This window comes from Muscardinus avellanarius (genome assembly GCF_963383645.1).
Source record: "Muscardinus avellanarius genome assembly, chromosome: 21".
Lineage (NCBI taxonomy): Eukaryota > Metazoa > Chordata > Mammalia > Rodentia > Gliridae > Muscardinus > Muscardinus avellanarius.
This window is the reverse complement of record NC_137807.1, coordinates 730,081-751,777: the sequence shown is the minus strand read 5'-3', so window position 1 is coordinate 751,777 and position 21,697 is coordinate 730,081. Positions and strand designations below refer to the sequence as shown.

General features: G+C 48.1%; 1 protein-coding gene across 1 annotated transcript; it reads left to right on the top strand.

The window, feature by feature from the left end:
- Window positions 1–32: 32 nt before the first annotated feature.
- On the top strand, window positions 33–21,043 carry RAD9B (RAD9 checkpoint clamp component B; the record flags this gene model as incomplete). Its single annotated transcript, XM_080717575.1, has 11 exons — window positions 33–69; window positions 3,084–3,154; window positions 5,979–6,128; window positions 8,102–8,216; window positions 10,163–10,262; window positions 12,175–12,281; window positions 14,871–14,977; window positions 15,070–15,134; window positions 16,576–16,698; window positions 18,534–18,783; window positions 20,909–21,043. 11 exons carry the CDS (start codon window positions 33–35, stop codon window positions 21,041–21,043), a joined length of 1,260 nt encoding a protein of 419 aa, XP_080573701.1.
- Window positions 21,044–21,697: the final 654 nt, after the last annotated feature.

The window sequence follows — 21,697 nt, the reverse complement described above, 5'->3', positions numbered from 1 at the left end:
GCGGTCGGCGGGGCTCTGCGGCGCCCGCGGCCATGCTCAAGTGCGCGATGAGTGGCAGTCAGGTGAAAGGTGGAGCAGCCTTTCTCTTCCGGCGGGCGAACGCCCCGCTGCTGTTTCTGCGCAGGGCTGCCGGCGTCGGGCCTCGAACTCGCCGCGCGGAGGCCAGGAGGAGGGGTCGGGGACAGAATGCGAGGACCCAAGAGGACGCTACCCAGAGAAGAACATCGGCCTGATCTTTACGGGAAGGGGTGCTGGGGATGAACCCAGGGGCAGTCCACGTCCGAGCCACACCCCCCAGCCCCTTTTTCTTTTTTCTTTTTGAAACAGGGTTTCCCCAGGTTGCCGAGAATCTCGCTACTGCTGAGGCTGTCCTCGAACCTGCGATCCCCCTGTCACAGCCTCCCAAGTACTGGGATTACAAGCGTGACATCACGCCCGGCTTTTTTTTTTTTTTTTTTTTTTTTTTTTTTTTGCGGGTCTGGGGATGGAACCCAGGGGCATTCGACCTCCGAGCTACACCCCCTGCCCTATTTTTTATTCTTTATTTTGAAACCGGGTCTCACTGAGTTGCAGAGGGCCTCACTAAGTAGCTGAGGCTGTCCGCGAACCGCGATCCTCCTGTCTCAGCCTCCCGAATGCTGGGATGACGAGCGTGCCCACCACGCCCGGTTTTCATACACTTTTTTGTTTTTTTTGGTAAATGCATTTATTTCTAAACCAAGTTTAGAACTGTGTCAGTGAGCTGGGCATGGTGGCGCATGTTTGTAATCCCAGTACTTGGGAGGCTAAAGCAGGAATATGCAGGTTTGTGGCCAGTCTTAGCAACCTCCTGAGGCTCCTGCAACTTAGTGAGACCCTCTATCAAAATAAATAAAACAGGGCTGGGGGTGTCGCTCAGAAGTAGAATGCCCCTGGGTTCCATCCCCAGTACCGCACACACAAGTATTAGTGAGCCTAGCAGGTGGTGTATACTTGTAATCCTAGTACTTGGGAGGCTGAGATAGTAAGATCCCAGGTCCTCAGTCAGCCTCGGCCATTTAGTGAGAACTTGTTTCAAAATAAAGAATAAAATATCAGACTGGGGGGTATAGTTTGGAGGGAGAATGCCCCTGGGTTCAATCCCCAGCACCACACACACACACACACACGATTAGGGAGATAGCTCTAAGGTCAAACACCCTCGAGTTCAATTCCAGTCACACACACACACACACACACACACACACACACACACACACACACAATGCATTAGTATAAACCAGGTATGTGGACACCTGTTATCCCAGTGATTTGGGAAACGAACAGGAAAATCATAAGTTTGAGGCCATTTGGGGCAATTTAGTGAGAACTTGTCTCTAAAAAATTAAAAGAGGGCTGAGAGCTGGGCATGGTGACGCATACCTGTAATCCCAGTAGTTAGGAGGCTGAAACAAGAGGATCATAGGTTCAAGACCAGCCTTAGGCCTGGTGTCACTAGTTTGTAATCCCAGTACGTGAGATAGGAGGGTTGCAGGCTCGTGGCCAGACTCAGCTACTTTCAAATAAAGAATAAAAATTAGGGCTGGAGATGTAGCTCAGAGGTAGAATGCCCCTGGGTTCAATCCCCAGCACCCCCCCCCCAATAAAAAAGACCTGCCTTAGCACCTTGGCAAGACTCAGCAACCTAGCAAAACCCTGTTTCAAAACCAAAAATAAGCCGGGCGTGGTGGCGCACGCTTGTAACCCCCGCGCTTGGGAGGCTGAAACAGGAGGATCGCGCAGGTTCGAAGCCAGCCTCAGCTACTTAGTGAGGCTCTCAGCAACTTAGTGAGACCCTGTTTCGAAATAACATATAAAATGGGTCTGGGAGTATAGCCAGAAGTAGAAAGCTTCTGGGTTCCACCCCCAGTACCACCAAAAAATTAAAAAAAGCTGATGGTGCAGCTCAGAGGTAGAACTCTTTGGAGTTCAAGCTTAGAAGCCCCCTCCCCGCCCTGCACACACAAGGGCTGGGGACGTAGTTCAGTGCAGAGTGCCCTTTGGTTCAATCTCCAATACTGAGACAGAACATTAGCATGGAAATTGGCTTACCATAGTAGTAACGCCATACAACACTACAGACATCTGAAAACATTGTGTTGAATTTTAGTTAGGTGTGGTGGCACATGCTTGCAATGCCAGTACTTGGGAGGCTGAGACAGGAGGATTGCAAATTCGAGGCTAGCCTTAGCAATTTAACAAGGCCCTGTTTCCAAATAAACAAGGCTGAGGGTATAGTCCAGAAGTAGAAAGCTCCTGGGTTCCACCCCCATTATCACACCAAAAAAAAAAGCAATGTACTGTTATGTTAGTCTATGAAGGTCTACAAAGCACTGTATGGATCAATTGAACAATTCGTCTCTTAGGGGTGTGTGTGTGTGTGTGTGTGTTACAAGGAATGGAACCCAGGGGCTTTCTATCTATCTCTGGGCTATACCCCCAGACCTATTTTCTATTTTATTTGGAAACAGGGTCTCACTAAGTTGCTGAGGGCCTCAGTAAGTAGCTGAGGCTGGCTTCGAACCTGTGAGATCCTCCTGTCTCAGCCTCCCAAGTGCTGGGATGACAAGCGCGCGCCACGGCGCCCGGCTCTTTGCTGTACAGATGTTCCCAGTCTAGGACTTGACACAGAATGGACATTGAGCTCTTCCCGGGTGACCTGAGCGTACTGGAAGCCAAGGAGAGGCTGAACGCGACGCAGCGGGCGCAGTCCGTGTGTGCCGCAGTGAGGGGCAGAACCGGGCCGAACCGTGTCTGGCATAACAGGCAGCAGAGCTTGGGTACAGTGGTTGCCAGTAATGTCCACATCGCCGATAGCTGATGGATGGGTGCAGGGACAAAGAGTTCAGTCGAAGCCAGGCTGGGGCGTAGCTCAGCGGTAGAGCGACCCTGGGTTAGAGCTCAGTTGAGAGTGTGTTGAAGAATTTGGCCCGCAGGGACAGCTTGTTCACGGGAGCCCCGCTGTTAATTGTGAATCGATTCCTCTGCGTGCTGAAATCGCCTGTGGCTTGTCTTTATTGGCAGAGAAAAAGAATGTCACGACCACCTTTTTCTTTTCTCCATAGTGTTTGGGAAAGCAGTCCAAGCTCTGTCACGAGTGAGTGAGGATCTGTGGCTGGACCCGTCTGCCAAAGGTGTAAGTGTCCTTCAGCCCAGGTCCAGAAGCTCCGCCATAGACAGCTGATGGCCGAGAGATGCCTATTAGGGAAAAATAGACTGGCCTGCCTGCCTGCCTGCCTTTCGGATTAAACCCAGGGGCATTTTACCTCTGAGCTACACCCCCAGCCCTATTTTTATTCTTTTTTTTTTTTTTTTTGTGGTACTAGGGATGGAACCCAGGGGCCTTCTACTTCTGGGCTACACTCTCAGACCTATTTTATATTTTATTTGGAAACAGGGTCTCTTAAGCCAGCTGAGGCTGGCTTCAAACCTGCGCCATCCTCCTGTCTCAGCCTCCCAAGTGCGGGGATTATACAAGTGTGTGCCACCACACCCGGCCCTATTTTTATTCTTTATTTTCAAACAGGGTCTCACTGAGTTGCAGAGGGCCTCACTAAGCAGCTGAGGCTGCCCGCGAACCGCGATCCTCCAGTCTCAGCCTCCCGAAGGCTGGGCTTACAAGTGCGCACCACCACGCCTAGCTTGCTTCTTTTCTTTCTTTCCTTCCTTCCTTCCTTTCCTTCCTCTCTCCTCCTTATTTTTTATCTCTCTCTTTCTCCATCTCTCTCTCTCTCTTTTCTCATAATACTGAGGATTGAACTCAGGGGTATTCTATCTCTGAACAACACCCCCAGCCCTATTTTATTTTTATTTGGAAACAGGCTCATACTAGGTTAAGGAGAGTCTTACTACTTGCTGAGGCTGTCTTCAATCTGTGATCCTCCTGTCTCAGCCTCCCAAGTACAGGTTACAGGCATGAGGCAGCAGGCCTGTAGGAAAGGCGTTTTTGAATGGGACGTGGTGGTGCACACCTGTAAGTCCCAGTACTTGGGAGGCTGAGATAGGAGGACCAGAGGTCCAAAGCCAGCCTCAGCAATTTAGCGAGACCCTGTTTCCAAGCAAAAATAAAAATAGGGCTGGGGGCATAGCTCAGAGGTAGAATGCTCCTAAGTTCAATTCCTAATACCACAAAAACAAAACAAAAGGCCCAGTATGTGGGAGTCTGAGACAGGTCTGAGGCAAGAGGATCATGGGATTGTGGCCAGCTTAAGCCACTCAGGCTTGCATCAACTTAGTGAGACCCTGTTTCCAATCAACAGAAAGAAAGAGAGAGAGAGAGAGAGAGAGAGAGAGAGAGAGAGAGAGAGAGAGAGAAGGAGAAAGAAAGGAAGGAAGAGAGAGGGTTGGGGTGTATCTTGGAGGTAGAATGGTCCTGGATTCAATCTCCAGTACCACAGGGTGAAGTAGGGGGAGAAGCCACATAAAAATCTAAATATTTTAGCTGGGCGTGGTGGCACAAGCTTGTAATCCCAGCATTCGGGAGGCTGAGACTGGAGGACCGCGGTTCACGGACAGCCTCAGCTACTTAGTGAGGCCCTCTGCAACTCAGACCCAGTTTCAAAATAAAGAAAAAAAAATTGGGCAGGGGGTGTAGCTCAGAGGTCAAATGCCTCTGGGTTCCATCCCCAGACCCGCAAAAAAAAAAAAAAAAAAAAAAAAAGAATAAGCCACGGCGCACCCTTGTAATCCCCGCACTTGGGAGGCTGAGACAGGAGGATCACATAGGTTTGAAGCCAGCCTCAGCTACTTAGTGAGGCTCTCAGCAACTTAAGTGAGACCCTGTTTCCAAATAAAATATAAAATGGGTCTGGGAGTGTAGCCCGGAGGTAGAAAGCCTCTGGGTTCTACCCCCAGTACCACCAAAAAATAAAAATTTTAAAAATTTAAAAATAAAGAATAAAAAATGGGGTGGGGGTATAATTCAGAGGTATAATGTCCCCGGGTCTTATCCCTAGTACTGCAAATAAATAAATAAATAAATTTGGTTTTCTTTTTTTAATTCTTGTTTGTACTGGAGATGAATTCAGGGGCATTTTACCTTCAAGCAATACTTCCAACTCTGTTTTATTTTTTATTTTGAAAGTAAATCAAGCTGGGCATGGTGGTACAGGTTTGTAATCCCAGTACTTGGGAGGCTGAGACAGGAGATTCCCAGGTTTGTGGGCAGCCTCAGCTACTTAGTGAGGCCCTCCCCAACTGAATGAGACCCTGTTTCTAAATAAAAAATAAGCAAGGCATGGTGGCGCACGCTTGTAATCCCCGTGCTTAGGAGACTGAGACAGGAGGATCACACAGGTTCGAAGCCAGCCTCAGCTACTTAGTGAGGCTCTCAGCAACTGAGACCCTGTTTCCAAATAAAATAAAAAATAGGTCTGGGAGTGTAGCCTGGAGGTAGAAAGGCCCCTGGGTCCCTCCCCCAGTACCACAAAATAAATAATAAAAAAATAGGAACCAGGTAAGGTGGTACATGCTTGTAATCCCAGCATTCGGGAGGCTGAGACAGGAGGATACAGGTTTGCGGACAGCCTTAATTACTTAGGCCCTTCGCAACATAGTGTGATCCTGTTTCAAAATAAAGAATAAAAAAAGGGCTGGCGGTATTGCTCAGAAGTAGAATGCCTAGGGTCAGTCCCTATTTCCCTAGTACAAAAAAAAAAAAAAAAAAGAAAAAGAAAGAAAGAGAAAAAAGAAAAAATTAATCACCTGAATAAAGTTGGTATTGCCGGGTGTGGTGGTGCACACCTGTAATCCCAGTACTTGGGAGGTTGAGACAGGAGGATCACGGGTTCAAAGCCAGCCTCAGCAAGTAGTGAGACTTTCGGCAATTTAGTGAGACCCTGTTGTAAAACAGGGCTGGGGATATAACTCAGAGGTCGAATGCCCTGGGTTTCATCCCCAGAACCAACAAATAAAGAGAAAAGGAAGTTGGTTTTCTTGTACATGGCTGTCTCACCTTCCAGCTCGCCCTAAGATCTACGAATTCCTGTCGGTCTGCATACGGGTGCGTCCTGTTCTCGCCCATGTTTTTTCAACATTATCAGTGGTCGGCCACAAAGAAAATGAATGAGAAAGACAGAACACTGCATTTAAATTGCAAATTGGGAATGAAGGTAAATATAACTGGACTGGTTTATTTTTTATTTTTATATTTATTTATTTATTTTTGTGGTACTGGGAGTGGAACCCAGAGGCTTTCTACCTCTGGGCTATACTCCCGGACTTATTTTATATTTTTATTTGGAAACAGGGTCTCACTAAGTTGCTGAGAGCCTCACTAAGTAGCTGAGGCTGGCTTTGAACCTGTGCGATCCTCCTGTCTCAGCCTCCCAAGTGCGGGGATGACAAGCGTGCGCCACCACGCCCGGCTAGTATCTGCTTTATTTATTTTATTTTATTTTTATTTTATTTTATTTATTTATTTATTTATTTTGGTGGTACTGGGGGTAGAACCCAAGGGCTTTCTACCTTTGGGCTATACTCCCATACCTATTTTATATTTTATTTGCAAACAGGGTCTCACAAAGTTGCTAAGAGCCTCACTCAGTAGCTGAGGCTGGCTTCAAACCTGTGCGATCCTCCTGTCTCAGCCTCCCAAGCGCGGGGATTACAAGCGTGCGCCGCCACGCTGGCTTTTTTTTTTTAATTCTTTATTTTTTTATTTTTTATTTTTTTGGTGGTACTGGGATTCCTGGAAACCCTTCTGCCTCAGGGCTACACTCCTAGACCTATTTTTATATTTTTATTTGGAAATAGGGTCTCTTAAGCCAGCATGGCTGGCTTCGAACCTGCGCCATCCTCCTGTCTCTGCCTCCCAAGCGCGGGGATGACAAGCGTGCGCCACCACGCCTGGCTTAACTGGACTGGTTTTATTCTTTCTTTTCCCTTTCCCTTTTTCTTTTCTTGTTTTGGTACTGCGGACTGAAGCACACAGGGGCATTCTACTTCTGAGCTCACCCCTCTCCTTTTTAACTTGGTTTTTGTTGTTGTTGTCTGGGAACGGGGTGTCTCTGGTTTGCTGAGAATCTCACTATGTTGAAGCTGTCCTTGAACCTGTGATCCTACTGTCTCAGCTTCCCAAGTACTGGGATTACAGGCATGCACCACTACACCTGGCCCCTATTTTATTTTTTATTTTGAAACAGAGTCTTGCTAAGTTGCGGAGGGCCTCACTACATTGCTGAGGCTGGCCTTAAACCCGTGATCTTCCTGTCTCAGCCTCCCCAAGTACTGGAATTATAAGTATGTGCCACAGAGTCTGGCTTCTGGTATTTTTTTATTATTATTATTATTATTTGCGGGTCTGGAGATGGAACCAGAGGCATTTGACCTCTGAGCTATACCCATTGCCCTAATTTTTTTATTCTTTATTTTGAAACAGGGTCTCACTAAATTGCAGAGGGCCTCACTAAGTAACTGAGGCTGGCTTCGAACCTGTGCGATCCTCCTGTCTCAGCCTCCCAAACACTGGGATTACAAGCATGCGCCACCACGCCCAGCTCTGGTATTATCTTTTATGAAAAATATTCATTAAATGGGATATAACACATATTCTATACTTTGCAGTTCACATAATCTGCAGGACAATGCTCTCATTTTTGAATATACATACTTTTGTGTGTGTGTGTGTGTGTGTGTGTGTGTGTGTGTGTGTTTATTGGGGATTACACCCAAGGATGTTCTACCTCCAAGCTATACCCTCAGCCCACTTTATTTTTGAAATAGTGTCTAATTATTAGGTTGCTTAGGCTGTCCTTGAACTTGCAATCCTCTTGTCTCAGCCTTCTAAGTACAGGCGTGCGCCACCACCCCCAGCTTCAGTCCATTTTGTGTGTGTGTGTGTGTGGTACGTGGGATAGAACCCAGGGGCATCTACCTCCAGGCTACACCCCCAGCCCTATTTTTTATTCTTTCTTTTGAAACCGGGTTTCACTGAGTTGCGGAGGGCTCACTAAGTAGCTGAGGCTGGCCGCGAACCGCGATCCGTGATCCTCCTGTCTCAGCCTCCCGAGTGCTGGGATGACAAGCGTGCCCACCACACCGGGTCACGTTCATTCTTAATATGCACCATGTGTTTGTGTTGCAGTCCATTCTGCCCATCTTTAGATATCTGAATTCCCTTGAAAGAAATGTGGAAAAGTGCAAAATCTCCACCCGATCGGACAAGGGCAAAGTCGTTATTCAGTTCTTCTGCAGACACGGTAGGTGTAAGTCAAAGTGGTTTAAATTTTGTTTTCTTTTTAATTTTTTTGTGGTACTGGGAATGAGACCGAGGAGCATTAACCTCTGAGATACACCCTCAGCCCAATTTTTTATTCTTAATTTGAAGCAGGGTCTCACTGAGTTGCAGAGGGCCTCACTAAGTAGCTGAGGCTGTCCGTGAACCACGATCCTTCTGTCTCAGCCTCCCGAATGCTGGGATGACAAGCGTGCACCACCATGCCCGGCTTCTTTTTAATATTTTTTTGTGTTTAGAATATTCAAGCTTCCTGTCAAGACTTCGAGTAGAGGTTGGTGTGATCGTGCACACCTGGAATCCCTGTACTTGAGAGGCTGTGACAGAAGGATCACAGGTGTGAGGCAGCCTCAGCAATGTAGAGACTCTCAGAAAATCAACGAAACCCATTGTTTCTCTTTCTCTTTTTTTTTGGGGGGGTGGTACTAGGGAATGAACCCAAAGGCATTTTTCCTCTGAGCTAGACCCCCAATCCTATTTTACTCTTTTATTTTGAAACAGGGGGCCTCACTAAGTTGCAGAGGGCCTCACTAAGTTGCTGAGGCTGACTGCAAACCTGGGATCCTCCTGTCTCAGCCTCCCAAGTACTAGGATTACAAGCATGCACCATGCCCAGCTGGTTTTTTTTTTTAATTTTGAAACAGGGTCTTGCTAAGTTTCTGAAGGTCTCACTAATTACTGAAGCTGTCTTCAAACCTGTGATCCTCCTGTCTCAGCTTCCAAGTACTGGGCTTATAGGTGTGTGCCACTGCACCTGGCTTCAGAAGTCATTTAATCTCACTCAACTGTGGTTTTCTCTTCTGAGATAAAGTCACTACCACATAGGGATAGTGTGATGATCACAGAGAATGTATATAAAATGTATGCCACTTGCCTGGCGTGGTGGCGCCCAGCCGTAAGCCCAGTACTTGGTAGGCTGAACCAGGAAGATTGCAGGTTGGAAGCCAGCCTTAGCAATTTAGCTAGATCCTGTTTCAAAAAAAATAATAATAAGAGCCAGGCATTGAGCTGCACTGTATTCCATTACTTTGGGAGGCTGAGACAGGAGGATCACAGATTCTTAGCCAGCCCGAGCAACGTAGGCCCTCAGCAACTTAGTGAGACCCTGTTTCAAAAACAAACGCAAAAACCAAAATAGGGCTGAAAAGTGTAGCTGAGAGGTAGAATGCCTCTGGGCTCAACCCCCAGTACCACAAGAAAAAAGAAGAAAGAAAGAAAGAAAAGAAGGAAAAAAAGGGGAACTACCAGTGTTTCAAGGGAACCTGGGGCTGCGCCTTGTTCAGAAGGGAGCGAGTTGCTTGGTGTCCATTAGGGGGCGGTAACACCCCTCGTTTAGGAACAGGCTGCCCCACACTGCAGGCTCCTGCCCATGGTAAAGACTTCTTTCTGTTATAATCCAGCGTTTGGGAGGCTGACACAGGAGGAGGTCACAGGTTCGAAGCCAGCCTCAGCTACTTAGTGAGGCTCTCAGCAACTCAGTGAGACCCTGTTTCCAAATAAAGTATAAAATAGGTCTGGGAGTATAGCCCGGAGGTAGAAAGCCTCTGGGTTCCACCCCCAATACCACCACCAAAAAAAAAAAAAAAAAAAAAAGATTCCTTTCTGTTGCTTTAATTTGCCTGTGAGAGCAATCCTAGTACACATTTGCAATCCTAGTATTTGGGAGGCTGAGGCCGGAGTATCACAAGTTCAAAGACAGCCTCAGCAAGTTCATGAGGCCCTGTGCAACTGAGACGACCATGTTTTGAAATAAAAAATAAGATAGATCTGGGCTGTAGCTCAGAGGTAGAATGCCCCCGGGTGCAATCCCCAGGACCAGAAAACAAAACAAAATTTGGCTGTGAAACTTAGAGATTTGTAAGATCTGATTATTTTTACTTAACATGAAGAGGTTGCCTTATTCTTTTGAAGGTATTAGAAGAACCCATAATGTGCATTTTCAAGACAGTAAGCCTTTGCAAGTTAATTTTCAGAAGAATATGTGTACTAATATGCTCATGGTACAGCCCAGGTAATGAGTTCTCTGTCGTTCCTGTTTTATTTTTTCTTTTCCCTTTCTTTCTTTCTCTATTTTTTCTTTTTGTTTTAATTTTTAATTAATTTATTTATTTTTGCGGTACTGGGGATGAACTCAGGCATTCTACCTTTGAGCTACACCCCCAGCCCTATTTTTCTTTTTCTTTTTTTTTTTTTGGTGGTACTGGGGTTCCTGGAAGCCCTTCTACCTCCGGGCTACACTCCCAGACCTATTTTATATTTTTGAAACAGGGTCTCTTATGCCAGCGCGGCTGGCTTCGAACCTGCGCAATCCTCCTGTCTCCGCCTCCCAAGCGCGGGGATGACAAGCGTGCGCCACCACGCCCGGCTTATTCTTTATTTTGAAACAGGGTCTCACTGAGTTGCAGAGGGCCTCACTACGTAGCTGAGGCTGTCCTCGTACCGCGATCCTCCCGTCTCAGCCTCCCAAACGCTGGGATCACAAGCGTGCGTCACCACGCCTAGCTCCCTTTTTTCTTTTTGTCACTGAAGATTAAACTCAGGAGCATTCTACCTCTGAGCTACACCCTCAGCCCCATGTTATGTTTTATTTTGAAACAGGGTCTTGCTAAGTTGTTGAGGTTCTCACTAAGGTGCTGAAGGGCTTGCTAAGTTGCTGAGGCTGGCTGTGAACCTGAGATCCTCCCGTCGCAGCCTCCCAAGTACCGATTTTACAGGTGTGAACCACCACACCTGCCTTGTTAATATTTCTTTTTTTTTAAATATGGTATGGTCACAGAGTGAAGGACTGATGCCCCAACTTTTATTTTTTATTTTTTGATACTAGGGATTGAACCCAGGGGCATTCTACTTCTGAGCTATAACCCCAGTCCTACTTCATTAATTTTTTTTTTTTTTTTTTGGGCGGTACTGGGCATCCGAGCTACACCCCCACCCCTATTTTTTATTCCTTTTTTTTTTTTTTTTGGTGGTACTGGGGTTCCTGGAAGCCCTTCTACCTCCGGGCTACACTCCCAGACCTATTTTTACATTTGTATTTGGAAACAGGGTCTCCTAAGCCAGCGCGCGCGGCTGGCTTCGAACCTGCGCGATCCTCCTGTCTCAGCCTCCCAAGCGCGGGGATTACAAGCGTGCGCCACCACGCCCGGCTTATTCCTTTTTTTTGAAACAGGGTCTCACTGAGTTGCAGAGGGCCTCACTATGTAGATGAGACAGTCCATGAAACATGATCCTCCTATCTCAGCCTCCCAAATGCTGGGATGACAAGCGAGCACCATCATGCCTGGTTATTCTTTATTTTGAAACAGGGTCTCACTAAGTAGATGAGGCCGGACACAAACCTCGATCCTCTTATCTCAGCCTCCCAAGTACTGGGATTACAAGTGTGTGCCACCACGGCCGTCGAGCTCATTCTTTATTTTTATTTTTTGCAGTACTGGTGATTGAACCCAGGGGCATTCTACCTTCAAGGTACATCCCCACCTCTATTTTTTATTCTTTATTTTGGAACCAGGTCTCACTGAGTTGCAGAGGGCCTCACTAAGTAGCTGAGGCTGTCTGCGAACCACATTCCTCCGGTCTCAGCCTCCCAGACGCTGGGATTATAAGCGTGCGCCACCACGCCCGGCTTATTTTTTGTTTTGAAACAGGTCCCACTAGGTTGGTGGCGCATGCTTGTAATCCCAAGATTTGGGAGGCTGGTATGGAAGGATCGTGGTTCGCGGACAGCCTCAGCTGCTTAGCGAGGCCCTCTGCAACTCAGTGAGACCCTGTTTCAAAATAAAGACTAAAAAATAGAGCTGGGGTGTAGCTTGGAGCTAGAATGCCCCTGGGTTCCATCCCAGACCCGCAAAACCCAACGACAACAACAAAGGTCATGCCTGTTTGGCTTTTGTCTGTGACGTTAGACTCTCCTTACTTCTTAGGTTGCTTGCTGAGGCACTTGTCCTTTTCCCACCGAGTCAAGAGGAAGTGACCCTGGCCGTGACTCCGCTGAGCTTCTGCCTCAAGAGCAGCAGCGACGAGTCCCTGGGTGAGGACCCTGCCCGCCGGTGCGCCCCGCCCGCGGCTCCGCCTTCCTGCCGCCTTCAGCATCGGCAGCGTGGTGCATAGTGTTAGCATTGTATTTATTCAGGTCAAAAAGCAGTGAGTCATACAATAATCGCAAAATTACTTTTTTCTTTTTGCAATAGTGGGGGTGGAACCTAGGGGCATTTTGCCTCCGAGCTGCACCCCAAGTCCTGTCTTATTCTTCTTCCCTTTTTTTTTTTTGCAGGTCTGGGGATGGAACCCAGAAGCATTTGACCTCTGAGCTATACCCACTGCCCTATTTTTTATTCTTTATTTTGAAATAGGGTCTCATTAAGTTGCAGAGGGCCTCACTAAGTAGCTGAGGCTGCCTGCGAACTACGATCCTCCAGTCTCAGCCTCCCAGATGCTGGGATGACAAGCGTGTGCTGCCACACCCGGCTTCTATTTTATTCTTTATTTTGAAACAGGACTTCACTAAGTTGCTGAGGCTGTCCATAAACCTGAAACCCTCCTGTCTCAGTCTCCCAAGTACTGACATTATAAGCATGGGCTAATATGCCTATGGAAAGTTCTGAAAAAGCCAGGGAAAATGGCCCATGCCTATAATCCCAGGCTCAGTGGGAGGGGATTTCACTACTCACTGAAGCCAGGTCAACCTAGCCAGACCTTGTTTCAAAAATAAAAATAAAAATAAAAATAAGAGTCAGGCGTGGTGGTGCACACTTATAATCTCAGCATTGGGGAGGCTGAGACAGGAGGATTGTGGTTCGCTGACAGCCTCAGCTACTTAGTGAGGCCCTTTGCAACTCAGTGAAACCCTGTTTCAAAATACAAAATAAAAAATAGGGCTGGGGGTGTAGCTCAGAAGTAGAATGCACCTGGGTTCCATGCTCAGTACAAAAAAAAAAAAAAAAAAAAAAAAAACAGGGCTGAGGGTATAGCTGGGAGGTGGAATGCCTCTGGGGATAGAACCCCTGCACAGAGAGAGACAGACAGAGAGGGGGGGAGAGAGAGAGAGAAGAGAAAGAGAGAGGGAGGAAGAGAGAGAGGGAGAGAGAGGGAGAGAGCGAGAGATTGATTCAAATCCTTGGCTTTAGCCAGGTGTGGTGGCGCACACTTGAAATCCCAACATTCAGGAAGCTGAGATAGGAGGATCTTGGTACGTGGACAGCCTCAGCTACTTACAGAGGTCCTTTGCAACTCAGTGAGACCATTTCTAAATAAAGCTTAAAAAATAGGGCTGGGGGTGTAGCTCAGAGGTAGAATGCCCCTGGGTTCCATCCCCAGTACCGTAATACATAAATAAATAAATAAATAAATAAATAAATAAATCTAACAAATAAAATTGGGCTGGGAGTGTAGCTAGGAAGTAGAATGCCCCTGGGTTCCATCGCCAGTGCTGCAATAAATAAATAAATAAAACTAACAAATAAAATTCGGCTGGGGGTTTGGCTTGGAGGTAGAATGACCCTGGGTTCTATCCCCAGTTCTGCAATAAATAAATTAATTAAATAAAAAAAATAAAGTAGGTCTGGGAATGTAGTTCAAAGGTAGAATGCCCCTGGGTTCCATTCCCAGTACCTCAAAAAAATTAAAATATTAAATAAGGCTGAGTGTATACGGCTCAGAGGTAGACTGCTTCTGGGCTCGACCCACAATACCAAGAAGAGGAGAAGCGCGCCTTACTTCTCGTCCCTTAACATCTGTTAGAGGTCACCATAAAGCAAAACTGAGGCCGCAAGCCAGCTGAGATGACCTTGAGCAACCTAAGGAGAAAAATACGTTCTAATTAGAAATGAAAAATGTTCCAGATGGCAGATACTTAAGGCATAAATGTGAATACTCCTGAAGTCCTCTTCCAGACGTCGTCAGTTGGAACCGAGGGGTTCTGCTTTGTAGAAGGGCCTCGCCTTCCCCAGCTCCTGGTCTCAAGGGATCCTCCCTCCAACATCGCGGGCTGCGCCTCGGGTGCTGGCCGTGGTACCTGGCTGGGGAGAAGTTTTGGTAACAGGAAAACTTGCGTGGGACAAGTTGCTTGGGACTTTTTTTTTTTTTTTTGCGGTACAGGGAATGGAACCCAGGGGCATTCTACCTCCGAGCGACACCCCCAGCCCTATATTTTATTGGTTTTTTTTTTTTTTTTTGGTCGTGGTACTGGGGGTGGAACCCAGGGGCTTTCTACCTCCAGGCTATACTCCCAGACCTATTTTCTACTTTATTTGGAAACAGAGTCTCACTAAGTTGCTGAGAACCTTACTCAGAAGCTGAGGCTGGCTTCAAACCTGTGCGATCCTCCTGTCTCAGCCTCCCAAGTGCGGGGATTACAAGCGTGCGCCACCACGCTCGGCTTTATTCTTTATTTTGAAACTGGGTCTCACTGAGTTGCGGAGGGCCTAAGTAGCTGAGGCTGGCCGCGAACTGCGACCCTCCTGTCTCAGCCTCCCGAATGCTGGGATGACAAGTGTGCGCCACCACGCCCGGCTGGCCCTGGCCATTTTTAACCTACCATTTATGGTTGTATTTTCCCATTAAAATTCAACAAATACTTCTGGGACTAATTTTTTCTTTATTCTCCTGTAACATGAAACAGATTTGACCAATTCTGTATATAGCGAGATGTCTGTGGGCGCAGAGGAGTTTGACTTCTTTCAGATCGGATTGGATACTGAAATAACATTTTGCTTCAAAGAACTGAAGGTAAACCAATATTTGTGTCAAGTTTAACTTCCAATTTTCACTGGTGTTTTTTAAACGAAGATTTCAAGTTCTTCCTTCTTTCCTTCTCACAGGGAGTGCTGATGTTCTCGGAAGCCACACACGTTCCTATAGCCATTCATTTTGATTTTCCTGGAAAGTATGTCCATGGGAGCTCTGCTGAGTGTTTCTTTCCTTTTGTTACATATAGATAATAAAACCCTCTGCAGATCCGGGCGTGGTGGCGCACGCTTGTAATCCCTGCATTTGAGAGGCTGAGGCAGGAGGATCTTGGGGGTTCATGGCCAGCCTCAGCTACTTAGTGGCACCTCTGCATCTCAGTGAGACCCTGTTTTAAAATAAAGAATATCCGGGCATGGTGGTGCACCGGGCATGGTGGTGCACGCTTGTAATCCCAGCGCTTGGGAGGCTGAGACAGGAGGATCGCACAGGTTCGAAGCCAGCCTCAGCTACTTAGTGAGGCTCTCAGCAACTTAGTGAGACCCTGTTTCCAAATAAAATATAAAATAGGTCTGGGAGTGTAGCCCAGAGGTAGAAAGCCCCTGGGTTCCACCCTCAGTACCACCAATAAATAATAAATAAATAAATAAATAAATAAATAAATAAATAAATAAAATAAAAATAGGGCAGGGAGTGTAGCTTGGAGGTAGAATGCTCCTGGGTTCCACCCCCAGTACTGCAAAAAAAAAAAAGTTCAGAGTCTAGGTTAGTGTTTACATAGAATGCCCCTAGATTCAATGTTCAATCATCAATACCAATACACCCCCCAAAATGACATACTTGTTCTGTTTCTCTTTTACACTAGAATTAAGTATCATTTTCTTTTCTTTTTTTTTTTTTTTTTTTTGGTGGGTCTGGGATGGAACCCAGGGGCATTTGACCTCCAAGCTACACCCCCTGCCCTATTTTTTATTCTTTTGAAACAGGGTCTCACTGAGTTGCAAAGGGCCTAAGTAGCTGAGGCTGGCTGCGAACCGCGGTCCTCCTGTCTTAGCCTCCCGCGTGCTGGGATGACGAGCGCACCCACCACGCCCGGCTGAGTATCATTTTCTAATGTGTTCTTTAGTCTACTCTTTTTGTTTCTAAAAATGTCCATCACCGCCGGGCGTGGTGGCGCACGCTTGTAATCCCCGCGCTTGGGAGGCAGAGACAGGAGGATCGCGCAGGTTCGAAGCCAGCCTCGCGCGCTGGCTAAGGAGACCCTGTTTCCAAATAAAAATGTAAAAATAGGTCTGGGAGAGTAGCCCGGAGGTAGAAGGGCTTCCAGGAACCCCAGTACCACACACACAAAAAAATAAAAAATAAAAATGTCCATCAGAAAATGAATTTTGTTTTGCCAAGCGTGATGGCACATGCTTGTAATCCCAATACTTGGGAGGCTGAGATGGGAGGATGGCAGGTTTGAAGCCAGCCCCAGCGAGCAGTGAGACTCTCATCAGCCTAGTGAGACCCTGCTTCAAACTAAGATAATAAAACCCCGTAGGGCCGGGGTGCAGCGCTGCAGGAGACCCCTCTGGGTTCCGTCCTCGGGGCCGCACCTGCGCACACAGTGACTTTCGTTTCTGCTGGCTTCCCTTCAGGCCTGTGCTGCTGAGCATTGAAGACATGCTCTTGGAAGCTGACTTCATCTTGTCAACATCAACCGACGCCTTCAGCAGGGCGTCCTCGCCACCGTCGCTGTGTCTTTCCCAGACACGTAGAAGGTGAGGCTGCCTTTTTTTTTTTTTTTGGTGGTACTGGGGATGGAACCCAGGGGCCTTCTACCTCCGGGCTACACTCTCAGACCTATTTTATATTTTATTTGGAAACAGGGTCTCTTAAGCCAGCGCGGCTGGCTTCGAACCTGCGCGATCCTTTTGTCCCCGCCTCCCAAGCGCGGGGATTACAAGCGTGCGCCACCATGCCTGGCTTAAAGCTGGCTTTCAACTGACCTGTTGATCGGGCACGCCACGCCACGCCACACCATGCCACGCTGCCTTATTCCCCAGTCATTCAGTGGCCCTCGCCAGGGAGACCACCGAGGAGTAAAATGTGACCTCAGAAATTGTACTCAGAGCCATTGTGCGGGGCACCTGTGATCCCAGCACTTGGGAGGCTGAGACAGGAGGACCACAGGTTCAAGGCCAGTCTCAGCTACTTAGTGACACCTCTGCATCTCAGTGAGACCCTGTTTCCAAATAAAAAATCAAATGGGGCTGGAGGTGTAGCTTGGAGGTCGAAGGCCCTGGGTTCTATCCCTTGTACCAGAACAAAACCAGAGCCATGATTAGGATTATACGACAGGTCTTATATTCTGATTTCCCCACAAAACAGGCTGCAGCAGGTCCGCCCAGTATCACTGCTTATGAAACTGAGTTTTTTTTTTTTTTTTTTTTGGTGGTACTGGGGTTCCTGGAAGCCCTTCTACCTCCGGACTATACTCCCAGACCTATTTTTACATTTTTTAAATTTGGAAACAGGGTCTCCTAAACCAGCGCTCGCAGCTGGCTTTGAACCTGCGTGATCCTCCTGTCTCTGCCTCCCAAGTGCGGGGATTACAAGCGTGCGCCACCACGCCCAGCCTGAAAGTGAGTTTTCATGACGACGACTTTATCATACAGATTTCTAGGAGTTACATAACTTTTCCCCTCACTTGGTCCTGTTACCATATAACGTACTGTCCCTATGGGATCCTCCTGTCTCCGCCTCCCAAGTGCCGGGATTACAAGTGTACGCCACCACACCCGGCTTCCGTTGACTTTCAATGATTAGTTCTGTTATTTTAGTACATTCGCTAAGTCAGTGCTATCATCCTCCTCCTCCTGCATGACTGCATTAGTTATATATTTTCAAAGTAAGCAGCGTGGTGGCGCACGCTTGTAATCCCAGTACTGGGAGGCTGAGACAGGAGGATCGCGCAGGTTCAAAGCCAGCCTCACTTACTTAGTGAGGCTCTCAGCAACCTAGTGAGACCCTGTTTCCAAATAAAAAACTTAAATACATAAATAAATAAAATATGGCTGGGAAGCTGGACATGGTGGTGTACGCTTGTAATCCCAGCATTCAGGAGGCTGAGACAGGAGGATCAAGGTTCGTGGCCAGCCTCAGCTACTTAGTGAGGCCCTCTACAACTCAGTGAGACCCTGTTTCAAAATAAAGAATAAAAAAATAGGGCTGGGAGCTGGGAGTGGTGGCGCACGCCTGTAATCCCTGCGCTTGGGAGGCGGAGACAGGAGGATCGTGCAGTTTTGAAGCCAGAGCTGCGCTGGCTTAGGAGACCCTGTTTCCAAATAAAAATATAAAATAGGTCTGGGAGTGTAGCCCGGAGGTAGAAGGGCTTCCAGGAACCCCAGTACCACCAAAATAAATAAATAATAAAAAATAGAAAATAGGGCAGGGGGTATAGCTCAGAGGTAGAAAGCCCCTGAGTTCCATCTCCAGTACCGCAAGTAAATAAATAAATAATAAAATAGGGCTGGGGATATAGCTCAAAGGTAGAATGCCCCTGGGTTTCATCCCCAGAACCAAAAAAAAGAATTACTCTCCATTGATACCTTAGGTCAGATGTGGAGCGTTCAGATTCCAAGGCTGATGGAAACGTCACCAGCCAGGCCCCAGAGTGTCTCTCCAGAAAAGCAGCATGGAAAAGGCTCCGTCCTCGGGAGAGCTCCCCGGAGAAACCCGGAGCCTCTGCAGTGGGGAGCGAGGCCAGCCCTGTGAAGAAGGGGGCCAGAGCGCGCGGCTCCTGCGAGGTGCCGGAGAGCAGCCTCAGCTCCGCAGAGGAAGGGCCCGGCTTGCCGCTCAGGAAGGTGAGCACCAGTCCCGCTCCAATGAGCTCTGCTTTTCTTTCTTTTTTTCTTTTTTGGTACTGGGGATGGAACCCAGGGATGTTCTACCTCCAGGCTACACTCCCAGTCTTTTTTATCATTTATTTTGTGGTGCTGGGGATGGAACCCAGAGGCTTCCTACCTGTAGGCTACATTCCCAGACCTATTTTCTATTTTATTTGGAAACAAGGTCTAAGTTGCTGAGAGCCTCACTCAGTAGCTGAGGCTGGCTTAAAACCTGTGCAGTCCTCCTGTCTCGGCCTCCCAAGTACTGGGGTTCCAAGTGTGCACCACCACGCCTGGCTGCCTTTTTTATTTTTTACGTTCAAACAGTCTCACTAAGTTGCTGAGGCTGGTCGAACTGAGATCCTCCTGTCTCAGCCGTTTAAATACGGGGCTACAGGCCTGCACGCCCCGCCCCGCCCTTTTCTTTTTCCTATCAGTGAGCCACCAAAGCTCGCTCGCTTTTTTTTGGTATTGAGGATCAACCCAGGGATATCCCACCTCTAAGCTGCACCCCTCGCCTAATTTTTTTTATATATATATATATATATATATATATATATATATATATATATATATATATCTTATTTTAGAAACAGGGTCTCACTGGGTTGCAGAGGGCCTTGCTAAATTGCAAAGGCTGCCTTTGAACCTGCGGTCTTCCTGTCTCAGCCTCCCAGGTACTGGGATTCCAAGCGTGCGCCACGACGCCTGGCTAAATGATTCTTTTGGTCACATATACTGTGCCTGCTTTTCACGGGCAACCCAACAACAAGAATTGTGTTTCTGCTTCAGGCCCCTGAAATTCACTAGAACTGTCAGCTTCCTCACTAGGAAAAGTGATCTTTACTTTTTTTCTGGTAATGGGGGGATTGTACCCAGGGGCATTCTACCCCTGAGCTACACCACAGCCCTATTTTATTTTTATTTTGAAACAAGGTCTCACTAGCCTGGCGAGAGTTTCACTCTTTGCTGAAGCTGTCCTCAGAGCTGTGATCCTCGCCTCCGCCTCCTAAGCACTGGGACCACAGGTGTGCACCACCATCCTCGGCACAGAAAAGTGGCACTTGAATTGTGAGCACGAGAACCGCTACAGCTGCATTTACTCCACATTTCCCATCTTGTGAAATTCCAAAGTAAAGACTCAGCCGGGCACAGTGGTGGGCGCTTGGAATCCCAGGACTTGGGAGGCTGAGACAGGAGGATCTCAGGTTCGCAGCCGGCCTCAGCTACTCAGACCATCCACAACTTAGTGAGACCTTGTTTCCAAATAAAAAACAAAACAAAACAAACAAACAAACAAACAAAAAAAACAGAGCTGGGGGTGTAGCTCAGAGTTAGAATGTCCCTGGGTTTCATCCCCAGTAACACACACACACACACACACACACACACACACACACACACACACGGTGTGACAAGTGTAATGAAAAGCTCAGGGTCCTTGGAGATTTAAGGTGTGTGTTCCCTTTGAAGCTGGCATTTGAGCTGAGCTGCACATATTAGGAAGCTGTGCTGGGGAAGAGCTGGGCGTCGGCCAAGGCCCTGGATGGGAGGGACTGGAGGGTGACCATGGCTGTCCTCCTGTACGCTGGGGGAGGCTGAGGGAGGAAGGTGCAGGTTTGAAACCAGCCTTAGCAACTCATCAAGGTCCTCAGAAACTTCCCGAGACCCCATTTCCAAATAAAAAATAAGCCAGGCATGGTGGCGCACACTTGTAATCCCAGTACTTGGGAGGCTAAAACAGGAGGATCTCAGGTTCAAAGCCAGCCTCAGGAACTTAGTGAGGCTCTCAGCAACCTATTGAGACCTATTTCTGAATTAGACAAAAAATTGGGCTGAGAGTGTAGCTGGGAGGTAGAATGCCCCTGGGCATCAATCCCCACACCTCACACACACACAGATAAACAAAGGTAGGGTAAGGAGAGGAGGACAGACGAGAGAGGGGGCGTGGGATGGCGCAGGCCCCGCTGTCTCAGTCCTGGTGACCCCCGATCGGGACTTGGCTCACTGGTCCCAACGCAGGGCGGGGTCTAGGAGCGAGCCGGCCCAGCAGCGGAGGCCCTGCCCGTCAGCTCCAACAGGGCGTGCTCTTCCCTTCTAGTTTTCTTGCTTGTTCTTCGGAGCGGTTTCTTCTGGCCAGCAAGAACCCTGTGGCCCTCCTCCCGACAGCCTGGCCGTGGCAAGCGACAGCGACGAGGACGCGGCCAGCGGCAGCGACTGCACAGCCTGGTGCTAGACGCCGCGCTGGTGCCAGGGGCAGGGCGGTGCTGGTGGCTGGGAGGGAGGCAGGGAGGCCGCAGCGTTTCTAAATGAACCATCGGCACAGCCGCGCGTCTCGGAACGCTGCTTGTCAAGGGAGCACCACTCGCTCCGAGGCCATCAGGCTCCTTGGGAGAAGTTTTCTGTGCAGGAAAAAGCCCGTTACGAGTTCTCCAGCTCAATCTGTGTTCATTCAGCTGCTAACATGTTTTCCTGTTTTGTTTTGGCACTAGGAATCGAAACCAGGACATCCTACCTCTGAGCGACACTCCAAGCCCTTTGTTTTTTACTTTGAAACCAGGTAGCTGAGGGTCCCGCTAAGCTGCCGAGGCTGGCATCAAACCTGCGATCCTCCCGTCTCAGCGGCCCAAGGGCTGGGGTCACAGGCGGGCAGCGCCGTGCCCGCTCCCTGCCAGCTTTACACAGGCTAACCTGCAGTGCCACCGAGTGCCCACGGCGGCCTGAGGCAACTTGCCCGTGGTTGGGCACCTCTTCTATTTAACTGCCAACATGTGGGGTTTGAGGGTTTGAGAAACAGCAAAACGTTACGCAATCTGTTCTCATGTAACGACATGCCTTTCCTGTCCACTGTTTTTTATAAGAGTTTTAAGATTTTAAAGTAACTCCTGGT